This window comes from Prunus avium, chromosome 2 (genome assembly GCF_965620075.1).
Source record: "Prunus avium chromosome 2, drPruAviu1.hap1.1, whole genome shotgun sequence".
Classification (NCBI taxonomy): Eukaryota; Viridiplantae; Streptophyta; class Magnoliopsida; order Rosales; family Rosaceae; genus Prunus; species Prunus avium.
The window spans coordinates 36,243,598-36,271,526 of NC_142285.1; the positions used below are offsets into that span (position 1 = coordinate 36,243,598).

Genomic DNA, 27,929 nt, shown 5'->3' on the forward strand with positions numbered 1-27,929 from the left:
TCATAATCATACTCATCTTCCACAATCATGTTATGGAGGATGATGCAAGTCATCATAATGCTTCGCAGCACCTCCTCATCAAGCATCCGAGCAGCACCCCTAATAATTGCCCAACGAGCTTGCAAGATACCGAAACACCTTTTCACGTCTTTCCTATAACCTTCTTGAAAGGCAGCAAAGCTTTTTTCCTTCTTGGATTGGGGATTCGGAATTGTTTTCACGAATGTCGTCCACCTAGGATAAATTCTGTCGGCAAGGTAGTACGCACCCGAGTATACTATATTGTTGATTCGGTACGTGATCTGGGGGGAATGACCTCGCAATACATCATTGAACACCGGGGATTGACCAAGCACATTGAGGTCATTATGAGATCCGGCAACTCCGAAGAAGGCATGCCAAACCCAAGTGTCGATTGAAGCTACGACCTCTAGAATTATACTTTTTTGGCTCTTTCGATTCCCATAATCTCCTTGCCAAACAGTTGGGAAATTCTTCCACTGCCAGTGTATGCAATCAATGCTTCCAATCATTCCTGGGAAACCTCGAGCCTCAGCTTTTTGTACAAGGCTTCGGATGTCCCTAGTCGTAGATTTGCAAAGGTATTCCTTCTTTTAGAGATTTTATACTCCATCACAAAATCTCACCAAAGCACTCTAGGATAGTTGATTTTTCCATCCACGCAATCTCATCTACCTACTCTGCAGATGCCCCATAAACAAGCATCCGCAAAGCAGTTGTAAGTTTTTGCTTTGGAAGAAGACCCAAAATCCCAACAGCATCATACTTCTGAACGAAGTATGTGTCGTAATTACAATATCATGCATGATTTTTTGGAACAAATGAGGCTGCATTCTATATCTCTCTCGAAAATGAGAAACATGATATAACGAATTTGGAATAAGTAATCTTCCAAGAAATTTTTACCCAGAGATTGCCTGTGTCTGTTCACATTCGATGCACGACGACGGTGGTGTTGCCTTGATTCATTGAGTATACACACCGCTACAACCATTTCTTCCTCCTCTTTATCAACCTCACGATCTTCTTCAACACGTCTGCACCTGATTTCTTCCTCTTCTCGCTCTTGCCTCTCCAACACCCTCCTCAGGTTAGAATTGAGAGTAGAATGTGTTTTGTAAAATCTGAGAAATGAAATAATAGAGAAAATATGGTGTGAGAGGTATAAGTTGAGGGTGTAGTTTTATAGAGGGATTTAAAAGATAGAGATGACATGTGGCGCAATTTTAGAGAATGAAAATCTTATCTGAAATATGATATTATAATTTTTTAATAAATATCTGAAAATTTTATCTGACATGGACACATGGCGCAACTTTAGAATGTGAAAATCTTATCTGAAATATGAGATTATAATTTTTTAATAGTTTTATAGAGGGATTTAAAAGATAGAGATGACATGTGGCGCAATTTTAGAGAATGAAAATCTTATCTGAAATCTGATATTATAATTTTTTAATAAATATCTGAAAATTTTATCTGACATGGACACGTGGCGCAACTTTAGAATGTGAAAATCTTATCTGAAATATGAGATTATAATTTTTAAATAGTTTTATAGAGGGATTTAAAAGATAGAGATGACATGTGGCGCAATTTTAGAGAATGAAAATCTTATCTGAAATCTAATATTATAATTTTTTAATAAATATCTGAAAATTTTATCTGACATGGACACGTGGCGTAACTTTAGAATGTGAAAATCTTATCTGAAATATGTGATTATAATTTTTTAATAAATATCTGAAAATCTTATCTGACATAGGACACGTGGTGCAATTTTAGAGGGTGAAAATCTTATATAAAATATGAGATTATATTTTTTTTAAAATAAATATCCGAAAATCTTATCTGAAAAAAGACATGTGGCAACCAAGAATCTCATCCGAAAATCTTATCTGGAATTTGATGGACATGTGGCAATCGAAAATCTTATCCGAAAATTTTATCTGAAATTTTAGATGAGAATTTTATAATAAATAGTGACACGTGGCAACCGAAAATATTATCTGAAAAGCTTATCAAAATTAATGATTTAAGTATAAAAAAAAAATAGAAAATAAAGTAAAATGAATAGTGTTTGTCCTTACTTTTGCCCTTTGGGGTGGAACCAAAAAAGGCAAAGCTGCCACTATTCACGTGAATAGTGTCAAACCTTGCCTTGCATTTGCCTTGCCCTTGCCTTTTGGGATGGAGGTGCTCTAACTTGTTCGATATGCCTACATATGTACTCCCACAAACTTCACAATCATCACGATCCACTCACTCGAAGCTTTCACTTGAAATCACTCAATCATTTCTCACTTGAGTTTCTGAGATTTAATTTGCAAAGATGGTGAAGAGTGGAGTGGCTGTGTTTTTCCTTCTTTTGGGTTTAGGTTTGACACAATGCATGGCTACTGATGATGTCAAATCTCCATCACCACCCACCCCAGCCTACCCAGGGTTTTCATGGAGGCACCCCGACCCTAAGCTTATAAAGTGCATGGGAGATTACCGTGCTGCTGCTGGAACTTGTTACCGTGAGGTTTGTGTGTCGTTCTAGACCCGAAAAGTCTCCATTCAAGAAGATTGCTGCAAGGCCATTGTACAACTTGATGGAGATTGTTCCTCAGCTGTGTTCAGCAGGGTCAACAACCCTTTCTTCCAGCTTTTGTTGAAGGAACATTGCTCAAACAAAGGAGGGTCATCGGCACCGGCACCACCAAAGGCAAGCCCATCACCACCAAAAGCAAAAGATGTCTAGTTGAGTCTTAGATTAGGCTTTCTTTGAGTACAAAATTAGTCAAAATAGTAAGTACTCTTTTTTACTTTTTAGTTAGTTTTTTGCCCTAGGAGTAAATTATCACTCAGGTGTAGCTAGTATTCTCTATTGTGTCATATTTAAGTATTCTTAATACAAATTAATTCTGTTTAGTTATTTGTTGTTTTATGATTTGTTCATGATCTTATATACAGTACTGCTTCCAGATTTGGGACTTGATTTTGTTCCGTTGCGTACCCATTTTGGTTTTAGTTTTCACTTTTCTAGTTTTTAATCTTCATTTTGTGTAACATTTCCTTACCATTCATCGCTCATTCGTTATGAACTTTGACCGTGATCAAAATTGCTTCTTTGGTTTTAAAAAAAAATTGTTTGTGGTCACAAACCAGTAATTCTGAAATATTTGCGTCTGCCATACCACTTATGAATGGTATTTAAATTAGGTCAATGAAAAGAATGTGAATTATCTCCAATTGTGTATAAGTACATGTCTATCTCTTTTATCATGTGAGGTAATGGACGGTGAAAAACTAACTATGCTAAAAGAGAGTTAAGAAAGCGAGAGTCCGTAGGTTTAATTAGTCAAGTTTTTCAGTTGGTGCTAAGACTCGCACTGTTGGTTCCTGTGTCGTTCCATAGAAAAACCAGACAAAAATGCAGATTCGACCTTTTTCATATGCTATGACTCTGCATTGTTGGTTTCAATTGCTTATGGGGTGGTACCACAGTGGAAAAATGGTCAAACTCTCTCCCTCCCCAAGTGCACACGGGTTCGATTTATGTACAAGACAATCTTGAGACAACCCGATATAAAACTCTACCCTACCCTTTCCTAGCGAATGACCAAAAAAAAAAGCATATAAAAAACAACTTAAGAATTCTATTTAAACTTAGACTTTAAATTAAACTATGATAGACGATTTGTTCCTAAAGCTATATTAATGTTCACTTAATTAACTGCAATCTTATCCTGGAAGTGATCGATTTGGATAATCACCAATCCATCTAATCTAAATCAAATTCCGAACTAGTTCTATACTTCCACAAATTGCACCATCTCTCACTCACTCACAGCTTTCACTTGAAATCAATCACTCACTCATTTCTTTCACTTGAGGTTCTGATTTAGCAAAGCAAAGATGATGAAGAGAGGAGCTGTTGTGCTGTTCTTTCTCTTTTCTTTAGCTTTGACACAAAGCTTTGCTGCTTCTGATGCCAAAGCTCCTGCACCACCCTCACCGTCCAAAGGTTCCATGGTATTCTTGGTGACACCTCCCTGACCCTAGCAAGCTCCAAAAGTGCATTGGAGCTTACCGCACTGCTCAGGGAACGTGCTACCGTGAGATTCTCGTATCTTTTTGGACACGGAAGGTTGCCACTGGGGAAGATTGCTGCAAGGCCATTGTAGAAGCTGATGATGATTGTGCCTCTACTGCGTTCAGCCAATTCAACAACCACTTCTTCACGATGTTGTTGAAGCAACATTGCTCGAACAAGGGTTCAGCAGCACAGGCACCACCAAAGGCCATGCCGGCACCGTTGCCACCAAAGGCAACACCGGCACCATCACCACCGAAGGCATAAGATTTCTAGTTGAGTCTTAGATTAGGGTTATTTTAGTATTCTTTTGGTATTTTATTAACATTGATAAACTGTATTTAAATCTTCAGGTAGTGGCTGTGGTTGGGTCAAGAACAGCTTTAATTAGTTCCCCTAACTGCCAAGCTTCCAAATTTTCTAAGACTTCCTCCTAACACCGACCCAAAAGATGATAAAACTTCAACTCTTGCTTGCAAAGTTGCAATGCAAAGGTCAACTAGCATGCGCAGCCAGCACCTTCTCCAGTTAATTAAAAAAAATTGAAGGTATGATTTAAAAGTCGGGCAGAGAGACGCGTATGAAAAGACAGAGTCATTCCACAAGCTGCTGCATGAACTATTAGTAAAATGAATCAACAAGGGAGACCAAATGCAATGCACGCCCAAAAAGGGAGACCAGAATATATATCATCTGCGAAAATCATATATTAATTCTTCGTTTTATAACCAATTAGCAGGCCTATAATCAGCCATTTGGGTTTTCTTTAATTGGTCAATTGTCAACTATCTGCAAACTTGGGGAATGAGCAAGGAGAAAATCATCAACTTTTTTTCAAAAAAAAATTGGCTCGAAATTCCCAACTGGCTTGACTAACATGTTCATTTATACACATTTTTCTTTACCCCACCCCCAAAAGGAAACAAAAAATAAAAATTCCCACAAATCATCTGAAAACCCATGAATCTTATAAGAAACTATATGTCAAAAGGCTAAAAAGAAATAGAAGAAAGAAAGGAAAATATAAATAAATTTTTTAAAAAAAAGAATAAAACTAATGGTGTCTGGTGTTGGAGCTACGGACCGTCACACCATGCAAAAATTTTGTATATCCAAGGAAACTAAGCTTTCCATCTGCGTTTCTGATCCAATCTCTGAGGACAGAGTAGGCAGAAGGGCCAAGATTTAATTCCTGCAGCGACAGGGTAAACGCGATTGAGATCAAATCAGAAATGCAACAGAACTCAGCTGCAGAAGAAACATAGAGGACTTCCATGATAATGAAAGAGGTAGAATTGGACATACTCTGGCCAATTCTTCAATCGATATGACTCGGTTACCCTCGCGTTCAAAATGCTCAAAAGCAGTAGAGGCTATCTGCTCCCAACCTTCAAGGGGCTCCAATTGATGCGTACTGATTGCGGCTGCACAAAATTCTTCGAAGTCCATCGCTCTATAAGCAAGCGGCTCCATCTGAAGTCAAATACAGCATGGAATTGAGAAACTGATTACTACTGAATTCAGAATAATATATAAACAAAGAAAGAAAAGATCGAGCCCGGATCTTCTTGAAAATGGGAAGATCTAGGATAGGCGGCCAACCAAAAACTCATATTAGAAAGACAATCGTTTTTTTTTAAAAAATAGGGAAAGGCAGAGTTTGTAAGAATTTGGCCAAAGGAAAGTGACCTTCTGTTGCATTTCCAAAATTGAAATGACCTCAAAAATGGAAATGACTTACAGCATTTACTATATCAACAACCCTCGACTCCCTCATCGCCTCAGTTGAATTTCTTTGAAGAGCCTGCAAAATTCAATCTTCTAAGCATAAAATGACTTTCTTACAAACAAAAAGAACAAAGGAAAAAACACAAGTCCCTCTTCAAAATATATCTCGCTTGTACAGTCAAATTAAAAGCATTAGGAGTAGGAAATAACCGTTTTGAAATTAAGAAGAGAGACACATTCATTGTTATCTGGTTCCAAAAGCATGAATTGGGCTCTAAGATATATCAGCTCATCCTCTGTCAAGGCTTTTGAAAGAGACTGCAATTACAACATAAAAAAACAGAAACACATTTTGATATCCATCACAAAGGAATCTCAATCCTTACTTGTTGCAATATAATAGACATTAATCTAGGAGCATACAGTTGAAAATGATTTTTCATACTTGCCCCGTGAAAAGTAAAAGATATGGCACATTAATAATCACACAACCTTAGACACAGGAAATAAAAAAGGAAAAAGAAGACAAAAGGGGATAAAAAGTCACGTAATTGACTTGGATTGAGCTACATGGAGAAAATGAGAGGAAATTAGAATTTTGCCAATTTTGTTTCTATGAGCCAACAGTCTCTCCAAATCCTGCCTACTTTATAGAGAGAGTTTAAGAGACAACTATAATTTTTGCCTTTTCTTTTCTCTTCCATTTAGAAATAGGAACCAAACAAGGGAAAGGAATATGGGAATTTAATAACAAAACAAGGGGTCAATTTTTCCATTCACTTCACCAATTAACGTTTCTATAAAACTAAACATTGATTACATGGGCAATATCTTCCTTCATGTAATCAAAGATTACCATGAAAAAGTTGAAGATACATTCTGCATTATCATGAAAAAAAAAAAATGTAAAATTACTCTAACAGGAATTAATCATTGAGTAAAAACCAAAAGTTGAAGTTTTGGCATTCAAGAGCAGAGACGACTAAGTAAAATATACTACTAATAATCAGGTGATATCCAAAATCTCTTAAAGGGAAAAATACAACGGGTGAAGGTAGCAAGAACCATATTTGGAAATGATAATAATACCTTAAGTGCTGCACGTTTGAAGGGCGTAGCATGGAGATATGATTTGACCAATTTGTAGATCAATATATCTAAAGGAAGGGGACGACTATCATTTCGCAACCATGGGTGAGCTGCCAATTATGAGTGATTATTAGCTTTAAATATCAAATAAAAAACATCAACTATCATCACTTTCAAATAAGAATGCCAAAGTAAAATCAAGTTCTGATTTGGCAAACAGTATTCAATTTAATGTCACTCATGCTTGTAATTTGTAAAGAAATATTTTAGGGCATCCAACTAACAATCAATCTGGAGATGTTTGGGATGATTCTATCACCATCTTTTTTGAAAGGAATGAATAAAGCTAGTTCAGCATATGACACAATATAGGTGGACAGTTAGTTCAAAAATGATGGACCGACCAAATGGCAATCTCCCACCCACTCCCTAATATAATTTTTATTCTCTTTCAGAATGTGGGAGGAAACGACATAAGACCACCCAAGCATCATTAAGAGCAAAGCATATCATCTAAAATTTCCACCAATTGGCTAATCTCTTAGGTACTTTAGACAGCAATAGAAAGAAATTTGCTTACCTAAAGCCTGGACAGCAGTCATTCTTTTCCTGTAGTCCTTATTCAAAAGCCTTCTTACGAAGTCCTTGGCCTCTAGAGACATAGAAGGCCAGGGTAAATCATCAAAACTCGGATCAGCTCTTAGCACTGCACGGAAAATTCCAGATTCCGTCCGTGCCCAGAAAGGTCGGCTTCCGCACAGCAGGATATATGTGATAACACCAATGCTCCATATATCTCCCTCAAGGCTATAAGATCTATGGAGGACTTCAGGTGCAACATAGTATGCACTTCCAACAATATCATTAAGTCTTTCATCTGCACATATATGCATAAATGGATAAATAATAAAGAAAAGATTTCCTCATATAATCTAGTAAGTACCAACGAATAAAGTCCGAAACAGCTCTAGCGGTCAAAAGGGCAAAAAGTATATTGAAATTGGACTGTTGAAAATATACTGTGCATGTTGTCCACTGCTGTTCTCATAATATTATGGCATTTTTTGGTGCGAATAATCAAATTTAGTTTGTCTTAGTAAAGCTTGAAAAAGAAAACAAATGCTTTATTTTTTCAAGTGGGGTTAGATTAGATAATTCATGTTGAATAGAATTGGATTGGACTTGACACAAATGTAACGTCATCCATAGGTTTATCAATTAAATAGATATAACGTGACCGATCTGAACATGTTCAACAAGTTACCTACAAACCCGAAGAATGAAGGAGAAAACAAAACGCTTCTGAGCAAGAAATTATTTTCTAAGAAGTTTCAACCAAATTAACCTTGAGTTGATAACTATCATCAAATTTATCAAATGTGGTCTCAGATTGACTGCCAAGTCATGGCACGATGTTCCATTTAATTGAAACATCAAATACTCAGGAAAATCCGAATGTTGTCCCTTTGAAAAGGAAAACAATAAATAAACCAAGTGGTACCTTGAAACTGCAGCTCTAATATATTTATTAAACCAAGGAGAATATTCAACTTCAACTAATGAGAGAGTAGCAATGATCATCAAAAGTTACCTGGTCTGATAAAGTCAGAAAGACCAAAATCAATAAGCTTCATATCAGCATCTTCACTTCTAGAAGCGAAAAGGAAATTCTGTTAAGCAGGAGAGAGAGAGAATATATTTAGCACTAAGTTTGGAGGTAGAAACAGATACGAGATCGTAATTAACTGAAGCACATATAGGTTGAAAATCGAAACCTCTGGCTTTAAGTCACGGTGCACAACGCCTTGAAGATGACAAAATGCAACAACACTTAATATCTGCACAACTATATGTTTTGCGTCTTCCTCCGCATATCTTCCACCTCTGCAATTAAGGTGAGTTTTTCAACACAATTCAGCTTTGCAATGAAATGACTAATATTTAAATACTGGCCAAGAAAATACCTAGATAAAATTCTGTCAAGAAGTTCCCCACCTTCACACAATCTGGTAAGAGAACACAAATCCACAGATGTCATACCCAAAGAGCAGGAGAAATATGGCATACGATGCCTCAACCAGATAATTTATATACTTCATCATTCAATAATCATGCATGCAACACCAACCTAACTAACTATTTTCACTTAAATAAATAATATTTAAAAGGAAAGTATCAGTCAACATTACAAAACATAGATAACATAAAGAACGCCTGACCCTCCAAATAAAAAGGATGAATAGAAAACAAGGTATACATACTCCATGACTATGTAAACATTATTGGCGTCTTCACATGCATCATAAAATTTTACAAGATGCTTATGCCCAGATAGAGCTTTCAATATCTTCACCTCTCTACGAACATCTTCAATCGATATCGCTGTCGTCATCTGCCAAATGAATTTGGTAAGAAATAAATACTATGCATTTAAATTGGGTAATCGATATTTGCAAAGTTTCACACCATTACAGTTAAAGAAATTTGAGACCTACGGAAAAAGGAAAAGGAATATGAGGAAGGATGACAATTGTCCAAATCACTTGTACACAGGTGTTATTGTACTTCCCCAAAAGCACTCCCGTACAGATTGTAGACTAGATACATTTCCAGCTATAAATTGCAGCTTCTGACAACGCGTTGTAATAGATCATAATACTATCCCAATTATAAATTACCAATTTTGACATATGTAAGTAGATATCTGGGTAAATGAAAGGGCAAGTCGAGTTCTGAGGCGACTTAGATGCAAATAACTAAAATTGAAAAGTAAAAACAGTTTACGCTCGAAATGCATGCAAGACCTACGATGTCTGACACTTCATTCAAGACCTAGGATGTATGATATTGAGGAACAACCAAACGTACCTATGACTAGTCATTTCAGAAACTTAAACAATTCTTATTTGTTTATTACAATAGTTAAGATACATGGAAGATGGGAAATCGAATAATTACGATTTTTAACAAAACTGTCGTGTACCTAGTTTGGGGACTTCGATGATTACATAATCATTACAGAACGATAATTATCATGCATTAATGCAACCAGGGCACGATGACACGTTAGCTAAATTCTGCAGAGATGGCAACGTGGACGCAGTGAAAAACGCAACGTAAGATTCCAAGGATGTCTGAGCTGAACACATCATCTTCATGCTGCATATCCCACATCATTTTGGGATACTGCAAACAGATCAGCCCTGTTCTTTTCTTCTTCAGTAAGAAATTAATATTCAGTATCTAGTTCATAAATTCTGTTTAACCAGAAGAATTACCATCAATGTGGTTTCTCTATATATGCATTTTATATGGTTCTTTTCTTCTTCTCCATGCATTACATTTCCACAGCTATTTCGTTCCTTTTCCATTTCTTATTAAATCGCATTTGACACCACCTAATATGAACTCAAAAGTGGTTCCCCTAAGACATAGCCATTCCAATCCCTAAAGATTTCCCACTACAGTTTCGACATGACAATAATGGAATATCTTCTACATAAAGATAACACATTAAGTTCCCACTGTACCATAATTTATATATAAACAGAATTTGCATTTCAGAAACAACAATTACTAAAAGATCAATGAAAGGAATATACAATTGATAGCATAGCTCGATTGTACCTTGGCTTTGGAAATGATCTTAACAGCCACAGGCTGGTCCTTGAGCTCGCCCTTCTTGCCTCTACCAGAGCAAGTATGACCAAAATGCCCTCGCCCCACCTCCTTCCCTAGCTCATACTTAGCTCCAAAATTCTTCCCATACCCGAAACTCTTGTCCAGCAACTGTTCCGGTTCAACTCCGTGCTCCTCGGGAATCGGGCTCTCCTTGGGCTTACCGAACCGCTTGGCTAGAGACGCCTTTATATGCTTCGCCGGAGAAGGAGGCGCGAACCTCCGCCGGAAAAACCTCCCCGGAGTCGACGACCTCGCCGGTGACGGCGATACTCCCGCTGGCAAGGGGCTAGCCGATACGCCGTGCGGGTAGGGGCTCGGCCACGGGCTAGGGTTCGACGACCGGGCCGGCGTGTTTTTCACGCTGACAACGCCGTTTTGCGAGCTATGCGGCGTACTCTGAGGTTGTTGTACGGAAGTTGTGATGGTGGTTACGGTGGTTGAGTTCGGGTCATTTTCAGTCGTCGGAATAGTCTTGCCGTAGCACTGGCCCATCGTCGAAGCTCACTCCGGCGGTGTATCGGATCACGAGCCCAAGTCAAAGTCCACACATCTGACGGCCCGTGTCGAATCTGAGTCGACTCTCGCCGGCGAGAGACGACAAAATGAGAAAATGAGAAAATGAGAAATTTGAGATCTACGGCGAGAAAACGATAAACCAAGAGAATGAAAGAGAATTTGAGTCAGGAGAGAAAGAGAGAGAGAAAGCAAGAAAAGGAAGAGAGGGACTGAGACAGAATGAGTAGGGGCCTTCTCCGCTGAGACACAAGAAGCCAAGTGATGGGAGATTATAAGCTACTCACCTCTATACAAAGAAACGAAATCTTCGACAGATTCTGGACCGTCAGATTTGAATAATCACACATGGATGGTCAAAATCAGAGTTTGAAAATGATTGCTTCCCCTAGAAGAAGCATTCGAGAATGAACGGTTGGATTTAGCATGCTAGTATACGTTCTACGTGCTCTAGAGTGTACGCTAGTATTCTCACTCCTTGTGCTTCTGTGTACAACTCCTTTTGATTTTGTCTCTTGCTTCTTTGTCTGCCTTTTTTGTAATATTTAAATTCAAAAAGGGCTTTTCGGGAAAGAGAGGAGAAATATTCTGTGCGATTTGGTGTACGGTGTTTTTAATGGACCTGCTGACCTTTGACTAGTTAATGATGGTGGGTGATTAAATTTACCCCGTTTTGACAGGTGGCAGGCTAGTGAGGTGTCGAGGAGAATTGTCGTTCAAGGTATGCGTAGCAGGGGATAAAAAATTTGGAAGCGGATTTGAGTGAGTCAGAGCTGACGAACATGCACAGCCTGGTCCGAAGGTTCGAAATAGGTGGCGATCCGGTGGGAGACGGAAGAAATGTGAATGCGCTGTGCCCCTTTTCGTGCCGTTGATCACCGCCTTCAGTTAGTTGACTTTGATTTACTTCATTAGAGTACATCACTGTAGAGTGTAGAGATAATTATGCAGTAGCTCTAGAGGTGGGGAAACAAAAGAGGATAATTAAGCAAGTTTAATGTAATGAACCCATATAATAAACCCCGTGTTGTTTTTAATCTATATTAAGTCAACATCATTTTATTAGTGGTATTGAGTCTTTATTTTGTTAGGTAAGGCTATATTAGTTCAAATCTCATAAGTACAAGAGTTTGGTATAAATAAGGCAATGTGGACACTTGATTAGTGAAATAAGAATAAGTTGTCTTTGTATTGCTTTGCTTCTTACGATTTCTTTTTCACATTAAGAAATGGTTGAAGCCATAAATAACCAGTAATTGAGTTATGTATCGTGCACTAAAATAGGCCTTACTTTTGTTATGAACTACAAATATTGTCGAATTCTAAGGAAACTCGTATTATACTATGGTTGAATCACATGTTTTATTTTTAGGTAACGTTTTGTGGGTCGGACTGAATTGGACTATTTCAATTAAAGTGGATGAGAATCTTGATCGTTGTTTGGTGAACTTGTAAATATTGAGACTAGACTCATTGAATTAGACAACAATCCAAATATACTTTACAAATCTCCTCTTAGGCGTAATTGTCCTTGTTGTATAACTCAAACAATTAGAAAAAGGGTTGCAAAACATGAACATGTCAACTTTCCACTTACTCCCACTGGCCGCAATATCTTTGTCTAAGAAAATGTTTAAGTAAAACTTGTGGTGATGGGATGAACAACCCATCTTATTGCATCAAATGATTTGACTTGCTCGAAACGCTTAATACAAAAGGACAGTATTTTTAGACCAACTATTTTATCCAAAACGCTATTGATTACGCCATGAGAAGACCTTGGAGGTTCAAAACCACAAGCCAACAAATAATTAAAGCACAAGCAAATAGCTTTATTAATGTCATTAGAAAACCTACCCGTGTGGCTGTATTATGTAATTATACTCCAATATGAGAATATATTAGGTATCTATATGATTCACTAACTGCATTACGCTTCCCAAAAGTAACTTTTCAAAGCCGCAACCAATCACATATTGCATACATTTTTTGAAATTAGGGTCGACCTTGAGATTCCGAAAGTCCAAAATGAACCCTCTGAGGTGAGACTCTTCCAACCTACATGTTAAATACATGGATAATTAAAAAGTCAATTACTTCCAAATTTTGTTTCTGTTATATCTTAGAAAAATGAAGACCATAATTTCAAATAATCAACAATTTTATATATTTAGGAAGCATTGCCATGGGTCACGTTGACTTATTCTATCGATCAACAACTCAGGATAACTACAATGCCTTTAAATTTTAATACGATTTCCGACCACATGACTTAGAAGTTAGAGGGATATCGTGGATGTTGTAAAATACTAACTACATTTAATTACGTCAATAGTATTATATATATATATATATGGATACAAAAGAGGGCAAAAAAAAGTGAGGGATAGAGATGTTTTATATTGTTTTTTGTTTTTTTGGAAAATATACTTTATTTATTTATTTATTTTAGTACAAGCGATAGTCTAAATTACAAGGGGAGAAAGGTTTCTCACAATGTCATGGGGTTCGAACCTGAGACCACTAGTCTACAAATTAAAATTCTTTTCTACTAGGCTAGATCCTGTTGGAAAAAGATAATTTATTGAAAGTCTTGAGTACGTATGTGATTTGACCAAACAAAGAGTACGTATGTGATTTGACCAAACAAAGAGTATGCATGTTATATATATTGAGATTTTTTTTTTTTTTAATACAAGCGATAGTCTAATCTAAAAGGAAGAGGGGGGATTTCTCTCACATACACATTATCAAGGTATTATGAAGGTTCGAACTTAAGATAACTTAAGATAACAGTGAAGGCCTTCTGCATATGTGATATTAATACTATTACAAGTTACAACTCGAAACTATGAACCCTTACCTCACAACTAATTTCGTTGAATTCAAAAGGCCAACTGCCTGGGCAGGAAAAGAGGTTGGTATGTATAGAAGCAAAAGGCTTTAAGGCTGCAAAAAATAAAAAAGCACCCCACAATGAATCAAGGTTGGCTTCCCCAACTCATTCGGTTTGGTTTGATTAAAAGAAGTAGTTGGTTTGATCCGGTTTAGTTTGGTTATTTCCTTGAAAAAACAATTAAGCGATTTTCCATATTGCTTTATGCATGTCAAAGGTACCATAAATTTAACAATAGATATGGGAAAACTTTGAATATGGAGAAATTCGAAAGAAATATAACTTCTAATTCAAATGATTTAAAGATGTTATATTTTGATATTAAATGGTATATATCAATGTGTTGGATAAAAATAATAGTAAATGGTGAGGATCAATAAAAGATTGCCAAATGCTTAAATAAAGAAATACATAATTTAAATTGGTTCAATTCAATTTTTATTGTTGTCAAAGTTAAGAAGTAGACGGGGGGGAATTCATACACATGGATACAATAAAGGATTGAACCTAGGACCACTTGGGAGCACACCAATGCCTCATTTGGTGGCCCATATAGGACATGATTGGATTTAACTTTGTATTTTGGATTGGACTGGTTGAGATTGGACCATACTTTGAGTTTGTTATTTGATGTTATACCTACTTTGGGTTGGACTAGATAACATAATAATTTTGAAAATTTTGGAAAACATAATGGCAAAACAGAAAGAAAAAAAAGAAGTTAAATTGAAACAAAAGAAAACATCGATTGTATGAAGCTATGAAACTTGAAAGATTCACCACAAGAAAATCTTAGGGCCCATTCGGTAACGTTTTCGGAGAATGTTTTCTTAGAATATTTTCAGAGAATGGAAACAAGAAAACGAATTTGCATTTTCAGGAAATGAAAATGCGTATAGTAGATTAATTAGAAAACATCTTCAGAAAACAAAAACAATGAAAACGTGTCTAGTAGTACAATTTGAAATAATAATATGTGAGTTCTTTTTATGAAAACGTTTCTCATGAGAATGAAAACAACTTTTTTATGTTTTTTACAAGTACACAAAATGAAAACATTCTCAGTGTTTTCTGTTTTTGGGCCGCCGAATGTGTTTTTGCCTTGTTATCTGAAAATGAAAATAACCCCTTAAAACATTACCGAACGGGCCCTTAACATTTTTGAAAGAAGAAATCAACCCCAGATTGTGAATAGCCATGGCACACCACGCAAACACAACATGAATACCCATAAAACAAACAAATCAACCCCAGATCGTGAGCCTAAACAAGACCAAAATGACACCCAAATTTCCCAAAACCAAATCCTATTTGCACCACAAACACCAATATGAGATCAGCACGAAAACCCCATATCACAAAAATAATGATTAAAAAAAATAATAAGAGAGAATAGGATGAGAAAGGCAGATTGGATTTGACATAATCAAAGAATTTGAGAATGGCAGAAGAAAGGAGAAGGGAGAGAGAGAAGAGAGAAGGCGGCAAAACCATAGAACATACAATGCGAAGGAGGCTAAGGGAGATGACAAAGAGCTTGTTTGCGCGAAAATTAGATGGGTAGTGTTTAGGCCAACTTTAAGATGTGGTGGATGTTGAAGGTGAGGACCCTCAGTATGTGAGAGCATTCGGTAAGTAAATAGGCATGCATACAGAAGACAAATGTACATGGTTCACCTGAATGATGGGCTACGTCCACGGAGAAGTATGTTCTCATTACGATAATGTGAGTATACATTGCACATAGGTTTAGACTCAAGGAGAAGAGGAAGAATACCGAAGGCCGAAGGCTGCTGGCCTAAGGCCGAAGTCTGCAGGCCGAAGGCTGATGCCGAAGGCTGAAGGCTGGAGGCCGAAAGCTGGAGGCCGAAGGCTGAAGGTTGAAGGCTGAGGATCTGATATGATCCGTGGGCTTTTAAGTGGGCTCATGGGTAAGCCCATGAGGCCCCAGTGAGCCATATGGAGCCCTAGTAGCCTGCCCCAATCTCTTTCTTTTTTTTCCTCCTTGAAGAAGAGGGGACTTCTTTTATAAGTGAGGAAGAGTCCCTTCTTCTTGTGTTTTGTCGATGTGGGACTCCCCTCCCTTTGCTTGGATTGGCTTGGGAATGCTTGGCCAGATATTGTACAAACAGGAGTCCCCAAAGTTCCCGATTAAGGAGGTACTTCTTGATTGGGGACTTATAGTCATTAATGCACTAGCCAAGTAATGCTTCAGTTCATTCTTCAGCTCATTCAGTTCATTCTTCAGCAGGCTTATGGCTGATGGTGGAAGGCTGATGGCGGAAGGCCGATGGCTGATGGCCGATAGCTAATGGCCGAAAGCTGATGGCTGATGGTCGATAGTTGATGGCCGAAGGCCGATGGCTGATGGCCGAAGGCCTAAGGCTGATGGCGCCGTAATGGAGAAGTGTCTCCTGGAAGGTGCCGTTCGGCATGGCTTTGAGAAAAGGCCGATGGCTGATGGCCGATGCCGAAGGCGGATGCCGAATCATTGCGGGGATGTGAGGACATCGCACGCGCCGAATGATGAAAGTGTGCCGAAGGCCGAAGGCCGATGTAGAATCATTGGGGGGATGTGAGGACATCGCATGCGCCGAATGATGAGAGGATTCCGAAGGCGGATGCCGAATCATTGGGGGGATGTGAGGACATCGCACGCACCGAATGATGAAAGGGTGCCGAAGGCCGAATCATTGGGGAATGTGAGGACATCGCACACGCCGAATGATGAGAGGGTGCCGAAGGCCAATGCCGAATCATTGGGGGGATGTGAGGGCATCACACGCGCCGAATGATGAAAGGGTGCCGAAGGCCGATGCTGAAGGCGAATGTCGAATCATTCTGGGGATGTGAGGACATCGCACGCCCCGAATGATGAAAGGGTATCGAAGGCCGAAGGCCGAAGGCCGATGACGGATGCCGAACCATTGGGGGGATGTGAGGACATCACACGCGCCGAATGGTGAAAGGGTGTCGAAGGCCGATGCCAAATCATTGGGGGGATGTGAGGACATCGCACGCGCCGAATGATGAAAAGGTGTCGAAGGCCGAAGGCCGGATCATTGGGGGGATGTGAGGACATCGCATGCGCCGAATGATGAGAGGGTGCCGAAGGCGGATGCCGAATCATTGGGGGGATGTGAGGACATCGCACGCGCCGAATGATGAAAGGGTGCCGAAGGCCGAAGGCTTAAGGCCGAATCATTGGGGGGATGTGAGGACATCGCACGCATCGAATGATGAAAGGGTGCCGAAAGTCGAAGGCTGAAGGCCGAATCATTGGGGGGATGTGAGGACATCGCACGCGCCAAATGATGGGAGGGTGCCGAAGGCCGATGCCGAATCGTTGAGGGGATGTGAGGACATCGCACGCGCCGAATAATGAAAGGGTGCCGAAGGTGGATGCCGAATAATTGGGGGGATGTGAGGACATCGCACGCGCCGAATGATGAAATGGTGCCGTTCGGCAAGTCGGCGTAGAATGTGCCGACGGCATGGCTCACAAGGGTGCCGAGAGCACTCAAGAAGGAGAACGACATAGCGTTTTGTGTCGCTTCCCACAGACGGCGCCAAACTGTTTGCGCTAAAACTAGATGGGTAGTGTTTAGGCCAACTTTAAGATGTGGTGGATGTTGAAGGTGATGACCCTCAGTATGTGAGAGCATTCGGTAAGTAAATAGGCATGCATACAGAAGACAAATGTACTTGGTTCACCTGAATGATGGGCTTACTCCACGGAGAAGTATGTTCTCATTACGATAATATGAGTATACATTGCACATAGATTTAGACCCAAGGAGAAGAGGAAGAATACCGAAGGCCGAAGGCCGAAGGTTGCCTGCCGAAGGCTGAAGGCTGAGGATCTGATATGATCCGTGGGCTTTTAAGTGGGCTCATGGGTAAGCCCATGAGGCCCCAGTGAGTGTTAAGCTCATAATTTCATACATATACATGCCCTATTTACTTACTTCTTTTGCTTAGTTTCTTAGATTTCTAAGTTATTTGCCTCCCTTTGTGTGTTTTGTAGGCAAATAGAGCAAGAGAGCATAATTCATGCAATTCAAGCATGTTAAGGCCTAATTTGGATGAATGGATGAAGAGCTTAAAAGACAAACTCATTTTGGCTACAGCCCCCTGCCAGTCCAGTTCCGTAGGTCATATGGCAAGCTTTGTTTCAGCAACCTACACAGCTCGGATGAGGCCGAATTCTTCATGAAAGTTGTTCCAATGGGTGTGTACTATAACATATCCAAACTTCACCCCCATTGGATAAATATGGAGTCTGTTACCTAGCAAACACAGAGTCATGCTCAGGATGGATTTTATCAGCGCGCAAAATGAGTTAGCAATTTGTTTTGGCCTTAACTTCCTCCTCCGACCTTGGATTGGCCCAAATGATATATGGCTGGAAAGAAGACATTCTGAACTTCAATTTCAAGTGCTTAAAGTCCTAATTTGATTAAGAGAAGCCCAAGTTGTAAGCCCTTGAAGTTGCTGGTCATGCTGACCTCAGCATGTGCTGGTTGGATGCTTGGTCATGGTGAGCTAGGTATGAGCTATCATTTCTGGTTGGAAGCTTGGTCATGGTGACATGAAGATGAGCTAGGGCTGCTGGTGGGATCTATTGGTGAAGTGCATCAACCAATTCAAGATTTTCTAATACAAGTGCATCACCCAATTTAGATTTTCTAATACAAGTGCATCAACCATTTCAGATTTTATAAAACAAGTGTTGTATGCATTAGCCATATTGAATTCAGATTTTCACTTCCCCTAGGCCTATAAATAGGGAAGTTCTCTAAGCTTGTAAACACACCCCAAGGGGGGGAGCTCTCAAACACTTCTCTAGAGCTCCCCTCCCTTCTCTCCCTCAAATTCTCTTAATTTTGCTTTCTAGTTCTCAATTCTAGCTTTCCTTTTGCTTCTTAGTTGTAGTTTATTTTTCTTTGTAATGTAAATTCTTTTCTTAAGTTTTCAAGTTGAATTAGTTTCCAAGTTTCAATTATGGTTTTTGTTCTTATTCATTATGCTTATAAGTTAATATGCTACTTTGAATGATTGATCACCATTTAGGCTTGCATGTTAGCTATCTTGGTTTGAATTAAGAGTATACACCATGCTTTAATTCGAATTGAACTATGAATAGGAAGAGTATGTATGGACATTCGACAACAGGGATTAGATACATGCTTGGTTGTTTAAATTGTTCTTCTATGCTTAATGGGTTCCTAATGCTTAATTTTAGGTTAGACAACAAATGATCAAATTAGGGAATTATGAACACAAGGTTATGACCACACACCATGGCTTAATCATACTTTAGCTAGAATCAATCCATTAATCTAATTGAACTTGGGAACTTATTTGCTTGAGTTATTTCTTTTTTTTCTTGTTTTATTTATTTCCCTTCTTTTTCATTTATGTTTTGTGTAGGGAAAATGAATTGAATCATTCAATCACCAATCCTCGTGGGATCGACCTCGCACTTACATATGCTATACTACCAAACGGCTCGTGCACTTGCGAGTATCACAAGTTGAGGATGCAGTTGAACCCATTTTGGTGCAGCTGTATCTACGCAACAGTGAGCCATATGGAGCCCTAGTAGCCTACCCCAATCTTTTTTTTTTTTTTTTTTTCCTCCTTGAAGGAGAGGGGACTTCTTTTATAAGTGAGGAAGAGTCCCCTCTTCTTGTGTTTTGTCGATGTGGGACTCCCCTCCCTTTGCTTGGATTGGCTTGAGAATGCTTAGCCAGATATTGTACAAACAGAGCTCGTGTTCGCGAAGATGAAAAGGAGCTCTCGTTTGTTGTAAACCCACGTATGGGGTTGGGTTCCAGAGCCGTAGTTATTTGGGAGGTGGCTTCAAGGTCCAATATCTAGTTTGTGATACAATTAAGCCCATCAAACAACAGACTGGATCCGTGTCTATTTTAATTGAATATGTCCAGTCTAGTAGTTCAGCCCATCAAATATGACCCAAAAATTTGGGCCAATCCAACTAATATTTTATTAATAATTGGTTCAATTCATTACAAAATTATTAATTTAGTATAAAAAATAACCAAACTGCTCCAATAAATTTTGTTTGACCGGCCTAAATGGTCGGATGGTTTTATCGGCCACTCCCTGATCAGTCGAGATAAATCCTCGCTTTGTGGTTTTTTCTTTGGGTTGGGTGAACAATTGCTTATGTGATTTTGGTTCAAAATTTTGGGGCAATAATTGGGTCCAAAATTATCTTGGTCTTGGATTTCAAAACTTGGGCTTCTATCAACCCAGTTTAAGTTGTACGGTCTATAAGCGGTTGATCCATTAGGAAGATAAGTATAATTAATGGCAGACCAGTTATATGGCTTATTGCTGGTCAAACCAACTTCAGCCTTCTTGTTCATCAGTCAGCGATCAAATTGGGCTACTTGCTCCAGAAAATCCTAACATTAACATCTGCCAGAAAATCCTAACAAATGCGTGGTGAAACATAGACTATGATATCAATACTTATAATAGAATTTGTCCGTAAAAATCAGCTTTTAAGGGAAGGATGCCCAAGGATTCTTAAACCACTCTAGATTATGTTATTTTTCCAATGCGGGATCTTGAGTCCTGAAGTTTATACTGTTTTGATCGTCAAAATACATTGTTGGGTAACCCTATAAAGAACAAGTGCATTTTTTTTCTTTTTGTAATCTCATCCATGTATAGTGAAGATTATGATAAAGCAACAACCTAGCCATATTTTTCCTTATATGCATTTGAATATTAGAAGAAACTTATAACTTAAAAAATCCATAAATATATGAAAGAATGAGTTGAATTAATTTATAATTATCTTAAGGTTTAATTAATATAAAGGACGAGTAGTTAAGAAAGATCATTCGAGTTGTTGTGGTTCAATTGAGATAAGCCATTACACAAACTTTCACCTAATTGCTCATATGAATATATGACCTTACAAATTAGGTCAGCCGGCAGTGGATACTCATACTCGATCAGATTCTTTGAGTAGCTTGAAAGCAACGCAGCAACTCACACACAACACAGCAGGAACAGAAATATAATATATGCTTCTTCTTCTTCTTCACTTCCTTTTCATTCCTTTTTTTATGTACTGTTTCTTTTTGCATGAGCTTCCTCCACCTCCTTTCCAAATTAACATGCTTTAAAAGCAAGCATATATATGATTCGCACTTTCAATTAATATAGTGAGGACAGTTTGGTGGACTGTTAGCTTGGATCAATCATAGTAATAATCATTACACATTATACGAAGAGGAGTATCAAACTCGGGTATACGATGAACGGCAGGTATTCTACTTTCGCCAATCGACTTAACTCACATATGCGCTTATATCACGTCATATTTTTTGGGCATATACGTATGAAGTACATAAACTTGCTTGGAACGGCAGATCGTCTTAAAGGCCTTTGTTCATAGTTTATATTGCTATGCACCGATGGGAGATGGACATGGACAACATGTTACTTGTTCACTTGTGATGAGCAAAGGCTGTGAACAAAACAAAACTGTAAGAGGCAACACATGTGATAGCCATTGGATTGGTGGTGGGGACCATGCAAGGCCCACCGTTGGATTGGATCAATATCCTGCGGTAGCACAGTAATGACAGATGCCTGTATTTGCATGACATGCATGGGTTTGTTCACGTGCCACACGCTTTTCCACAATTTGCATTTAATAAGACTCAGGCCACACCTTATGCTTTATGGACCAAAACCTATGGTAAAATATCCGTGGGCTTTCACTTGGGGTGTACGAGTATGACCCAAAAAATAATTTAGGCAAAACAAAAACAATACAACAAAAATAGTCGGGAGATTTTTTTCTTGTTTAGAAGAAGTTAATTATGGGATTTGAACTCAAGATCTTTTTCAATAGAAAAACGGGGATATTGATGTTTTACTAGATCAAATAATCTTACGTAATTAGGAAAAGTCTTAACAACGGAAATATTTTGTTATGATTTATTTATTCATCAGTCAGAAAAAGATCTTAAGTTAAATTTCAGTAACGTACTTGCTCGATGAACTAAGTCCATCAAGTAACCAAGACTATTTTACATTGATAAGGACTTAAGTCTTTATGACTAGCCTCATATACTTGAGCTTAATTTTGTTTAAAGCTGGTTTTTTGTTTAATGTTGGTGTAAAGTACTCATTAACCCACAACACCAAGGTATTATTATTAGTGGGTTTGGAATAAGAATGGAACATGGCATGTGGCCACGTGACTGTCGTGGGGGTTGTCTTGCAAAATACAAAAACAGCCAGACGACACGCCATTTTCAGATACTCAAATAAATCCAAAGCATCAATTCCAAAGCTTTATTTCATTATCCCACCAAAAAAAGATCCATACTTTGCCAATTCCCAACACCAAACGTGAATAGTGAACAGTTTTTTTCATCCAATTATTTGGAACGTTTGATTGAGCTAAGAAGATGGTCGTATAGAGTGGATGAGGGGACATCCTAGGTCAAAAGAAAATTGTACCACAAGCCTCTTAAGCACGTGGAATTTATGGATAGCGTTTCTAATATACCATGTATACTTGTTTTATACAACATTTGGCCAAGGCCATGAACTTCCTTAATTTCACTTCACAATTTCAAACTAGATTTAACATAACATTGTTAATGTTAATTTATGGAAAAATCAATTATCGTAATCAAGGAGAATATAGATTTTTGCTATCGGATGTGATCAAGGCATGACGAATGATGGTCAAGATGACAGAGTCTCGGAAATATGATGTTAAGAAATAGTAATTAAGGTGAGGGAAATATAAAATTGTTGGTTGATGGAATTGAGCCACAATGAAATGAAATCTACCAATTCAATTTCATAGCAACCTCTATAGCTAGTAATAGTATGTGTGCCTCTTATTTGGTCGGATTATACAAACCAACATAATGTTATCTTAAACACAACTAGACATTTAATTTGTACTAGAATTATCTATAAAGTGATTCTTTCAAATGGATAGCTTCTTCACACACAGAGCAATGGCCCCTCCACCCATCTTCATGCCTCCCTTGTTCAATATATGTATCATTGTTTAATGAATTTTTATCTTCACTTGAGTAACTTCCAAGGCACACACTCACTCTCATATCTGGTTGTCTCGTAGTCATTTGTCACCGACCTTCCTCTCTCTCTCTCTCTCTCTCTCTCTAAGATCAAACACACAAGAAGAATAAGAGATGCAAATAACCCGAACAAGAAGAAAAAGCAGAAAGTCTCAATCATCCTCACCACCACCACACCCTCCCTCTTCAACTTTCAACCCAAAACTCAATAATAATCACTCATCCCCCTCTTCCAAGCAACCCCCTTTCCACCTCTTCGTCACCACCAAACCCACCTCTCCTCCTCCTCACCCTCTCTCTAAATACCCAACCCCCATTTCATTTTTATATTCTACAAACACACACTCTCTCTGTTGTCTTTTAACTTTCACTCTGTTTTAGACTTTAGGCCTTTATTATCACACATTAGTTGTTGGGTTCATTGGTTTTATTATTTTAGTTTAGAAAGCAGAATGGCCCGGCTCTTCCGATCCAAATCTTGCCATCTCGTTGGACTCACTGAGTTCAACATTGCCCCTCCGAGCCCATTTTTCCACCACCATAATAACAAAGCCGTTGATGGAGAAGATGAAGAAGAAGAAGAAGAGGAAGAGGAGATGGAAGAGCTGGAATATGAGGACTTGGGTTATGAAGATGAGGTTCAAAACAATCCCATGTCGACCCCATTTCTTTATCCCACAAGTAGAGCCCATGGGAGCAATAAAGGTCGAGACTTTCATGCTCATAATGGTCACCAGCAGCAAAACCAGTTTGCTGTACTGGACATTTTGGTGGCTGCTCTGAGGAAGTCTTTGATAACTTGCAGTGTGGAGAGGGATGACGTGGCTTCCTCTATCGATATCAGTTCTCCTACTGAGGTGAGGCATGTTTCGCATGTCACATTTGACAGGTTTAATGGGTTTCTGGGTTTGCCCCGTGAGCTTGAGCCTGAGGTCCCCAGGAAGGCGCCTAGTGCCAGGTGAGAGCTCCTTTGATGTTTTTGCAATTTTGCCTTCTTTTTTTATTTTTTATTTTTTATTTTAATAATTGGTTGAGGACGAATTGGTGGAATTTATGAATTGACTTGGTTATCTGGAAATTTCGGGCCTTCGGGTTGGTTTGAAGTACCAGTAGTCTGAATTTGATAACTTTGACAGATTCAAGTTCATTCATACTTGGATTTTATGTGTCTTTGTGGGGGTGTTTTTCTTACTTGCTACTTTGCTTTTAATAATGAAATTGAAAAATTAATGGCATTATGTTGTTCTCTTGTAGACTTCTAAATCAGTTTCTGTGATTTCTAGTCTTGTTTTGGCTTCTCTTTTGAAACTCCGCAATTTTATGTCTTGTTGGCTTGTCAAAATTGGTCTTTCTGATTCTGGGGTTCCCCTGAAAGACAAATTAACCAAGTGGCTTACTTTAAATGGTTTTTTATTTTTTATAAACACAATTGGCTTGAGTCTTGACCAAGGTTGTGAATCCCCTCCTTTGTGTTAGTCACAATCACAACCATTACCGGTTTAACTGATCTCCTGAAGAACAGAGTTCCCCTGTACTTAATGAAAATTGTCTGAGGATACTGATTTAATTTAAGTTCATATTTGGGAGGGAATTTAGAGAGGGAAAGATGATTTGATTCTGACATAATTAGATTGTTTCACCTTTTTAGTGCTTATAACTTGTGCTGTCTGTCATATCATAGCTTTTGCTATTCTGCCTTGAACTTACTTGGTTGAAAGTGTTGGTAGGCACTTAGACAGACAAGGGGATTTATTATTTTTCATTTTGTTTCTATAACGATGGGAGGACTGATTCTAATTATGAACGGAAACCATTTGGTCTGTTCAGTTTTCAGTAGCGAAGATTGTTTAAAAACATCTTATTTTGAAAATGGATTTGCATAGGGTAGCAAACACTTGATCTTTCGGTATTATTTGTGGAAAAAAAAAATGTTAGTTTTTATTCCTTTTGTTTTCGTGAGTAGATTGTACTACAAAACTATCTGAAGGTAGAATTTCAGAAACATTCTATATTGGTCTGGCAGATGGGAGTTTTTGTTTCAGCAGTTTGAATATATGTCTTGCATCATTTCCTTGAGTCCTAACATCAATGTTTCTGTACCTTTCTATTTGACTAAGGACTAATGGGATACGCTTCTTTTCATCCAGTGCAAGTGTGTTTGGGGTCTCTGCCAAGTCAATGCAGTGTTCTTATGATAATAAAGGAAACAGTGTGCCTACAATACTTCTTATGATGCAAAAGCGATTGTATTCAGGAGGAGGCCTTAAAGTAAGTTTGGTTTCTGAATTAGTAGCCAAGTTTTACTTGTATGCTTCTTTGCACTTCTAACAAAACATGAGGTGTTATTTCATTCTCCTCCTGCTTAAAGGCAGAAGGAATATTCAGAATAAATGCTGAAAATAGCCAGGAAGAGCGTGTTCGGGACCAATTGAACAAAGGTGTAGTCCCGCATGGAATTGATGTTCATTGTTTAGCAGGTTTGATAAAGGTAAACATATTTGACATTTCCAAGAAAAAACTCTATTATGCGTTTGTATACATTTTGAAATATATAGCCACTGGCTCCCTCTTCAGAATGTTTAGTATTGTAAAAATGTTAGTGGACTTTCAGTTTTTCCTTCAATCTATCAAATTCTTGATCTTTACTCAACCCTCTTGAATTAAACCTTTCATTTATGATATCTAAAATTATCTTTTTTAACTATGGGTTTGTGCTCCTTTTTCTTTTCTTTCTTTTGGTTGTCAACTTCTTCTTCCTCCTTTTACTAATGGGTGCTCCCCCCCTCTCCCCTTCTTAAACCTTGCAGGCATGGTTTAGAGAGCTTCCTTCAAGGGTACTTGATCCACTCACACCAGAACAGGTGCTGCGCTGCAACACAGAAGATGACTGCACAAGATTGGTGAAGACACTTCCTCCAACAGAAGCTTCACTGCTTGATTGGGCCATCAATCTGATGGCAGATGTTTCGCAGAATGAAAAGCACAACAAGATGAATGCACGCAACATTGCTATGGTTTTTGCACCGAACATGACTGAGGTTGGTAGCCTTTGATTTAAAATGGTTGTGTATTGTTGTTCTAGATGTGAAATGTCTCTGGTTGCTATATGTTGTTTTGCCTCAATTTTTCTTTGAAACTCTCTCCATTTTGAGTTATGGTCAAGCCTGATGGTTGTTATAGCTTTAAAGTAAGAACTGCTGCGGATGATATCTACCAGTATCAATGTCCTTGGAAAGATGAAATGAAATGTTGTTGTTCCTTGGCCCCCAAGGTGGGCCAAGTTGGCCAGGACTCAGGACAACACATTTTAGATGGAAGGCCCTAGTTGGTCTCCCACGACAGTACCTTGTTGATTACCTGATACCTAGGTCAAGTGTAGGCCTGGATTTGGGGGTTTATCAGGCCCACCTACTAAAAGATGAGTCAATCCATAACATCAAAAGATTGTTGGTCCTTGGCTATGACTTGGATCTGACAATAATTCATTGTTTTATAAAACTTAGCCAAGTTTAAATGATTCATTGTGTTAGCCAAGTTTATTCTAGCAGGGCTTCATTGTTATATAGTTCTCTTTACTGGGGGTAATTGTGGTTGTAATGACCATAAGACAATCCTCTTTGTTCACAAACAAATATAAGTTTTGCTATAGACTAAACTAGAATTGTTGCTGCAGATGGCAGATCCTTTAACTGCATTGATACATGCAGTGCAAGTTATGAATTTCCTGAAGACACTGATTTTAAAAATCCTGCGTGAGCGAGAGGAATCAGCTGCAGAGGCTACACTGCATTCACGAAGCTCGAAATCTCCCGACCACAACAGTGATACTGTGTATTCATTCATGGGTGAATCCTTTGGGCAGAATCTAAATACCTGTGCCCCCAAGGGACCTGTTGATGATATCTCATTCAGGACTACCAGTTTGGACAGCCCGAAAGCTGACATTGATGAGAAACTGTGGTGCTCTCCGGTATTAAGTGACGGGGAAGATGAACTTGAGTCCAATTCACACAGCAGCATGTCTACTAAGTATGAACTCGATTGTTCCGAAAATGGATGTGGAAGTGGATATGAAGCTGGAGACTGGTTAAGTTTGAGGAAAGGAGTGCGGAAGCTGTGCAGCCACCCGGTGTTTCAGTTGAGTAAGCCGGCGAAGAAGACTGAAAATCTTGGGATTGTAAATACTAGGGGAGGAGGAGGAGAAGCATGGGCATAGAAATGGGAACCTCTGAGAAGAGAGAGAGAGAGAGAGAGAGAGAGAGAGAGAGAGAGAGAGAGAGAGAGAGAGAGAGAGAGAGAGAGATGTCTGTATCTGTTCATAATATGTTGGTTGTGGTTGGTTTGTGTGAACATTTTTATAGCATAGATGTTAGGCTTTTGGTTGATTCTCTAGTCAGATAAAAAGGTTTGGAAGGAACTAACTTGGGGGGAATAGTGAAATGGATAGTGGACTCTTTCAGGGGAACAGCCTTGTATGATTAAATTCATAACTTTGAGTGCTTTTAATAACAATGTTGGAGATTTTATACAAGTGAATAAGCCTTGAAAGGATGCCATTACAGACAATTGATAATGTTAGTGAGAAATTAACACATCAAAAATCAACTACAAAAAGAGAAGAGAGTTTTGATGGGCTTACCCTTCAATCAACCACTGCACATTCGATTGGGTTTGTGGTTTAGTTTTGGACTCAAAATGGCAATTGGTTGCATTCATGGGCCAAAACCCAATCCCCCCCTCCCCCCTCCTCTCCAAGCATAGAGAGCAGAATGAGCCCAAAACAAGAAGGCCTTTTGAAACCAAATAAAAA

At 38.6% G+C, this 27,929-nt stretch overlaps 2 protein-coding genes across 2 annotated transcripts; one reads left to right on the forward strand and one right to left on the reverse strand.

Annotated features, from left to right (window-relative positions):
- Positions 1-4,789: 4,789 nt before the first annotated feature.
- LOC110757660 (CDPK-related kinase 3) lies at positions 4,790-11,326 on the reverse strand. Its single transcript, XM_021959349.2, has 11 exons — positions 10,547-11,326; positions 9,181-9,311; positions 8,884-8,925; positions 8,695-8,803; positions 8,511-8,589; positions 7,500-7,796; positions 6,920-7,029; positions 6,041-6,148; positions 5,844-5,906; positions 5,408-5,575; positions 4,790-5,294 (listed from the first exon to the last, which is right to left on the reverse strand). The coding sequence occupies exons 1-11, from the start codon at positions 11,090-11,092 to the stop codon at positions 5,157-5,159; spliced, it is 1,791 nt and encodes a 596-aa protein (XP_021815041.2). The 5' UTR covers positions 11,093-11,326; the 3' UTR covers positions 4,790-5,156.
- Positions 11,327-23,135: 11,809 nt separating this feature from the next.
- On the forward strand, positions 23,136-27,650 carry ROPGAP3 (Rho GTPase activating protein with PAK-box/P21-Rho-binding domain-containing protein). Its single transcript, XM_021959333.2, has 5 exons — positions 23,136-24,077; positions 25,267-25,387; positions 25,488-25,607; positions 25,927-26,157; positions 26,793-27,650. The coding sequence occupies exons 1-5, from the start codon at positions 23,572-23,574 to the stop codon at positions 27,333-27,335; spliced, it is 1,521 nt and encodes a 506-aa protein (XP_021815025.1). The 5' UTR covers positions 23,136-23,571; the 3' UTR covers positions 27,336-27,650.
- Positions 27,651-27,929: the final 279 nt, after the last annotated feature.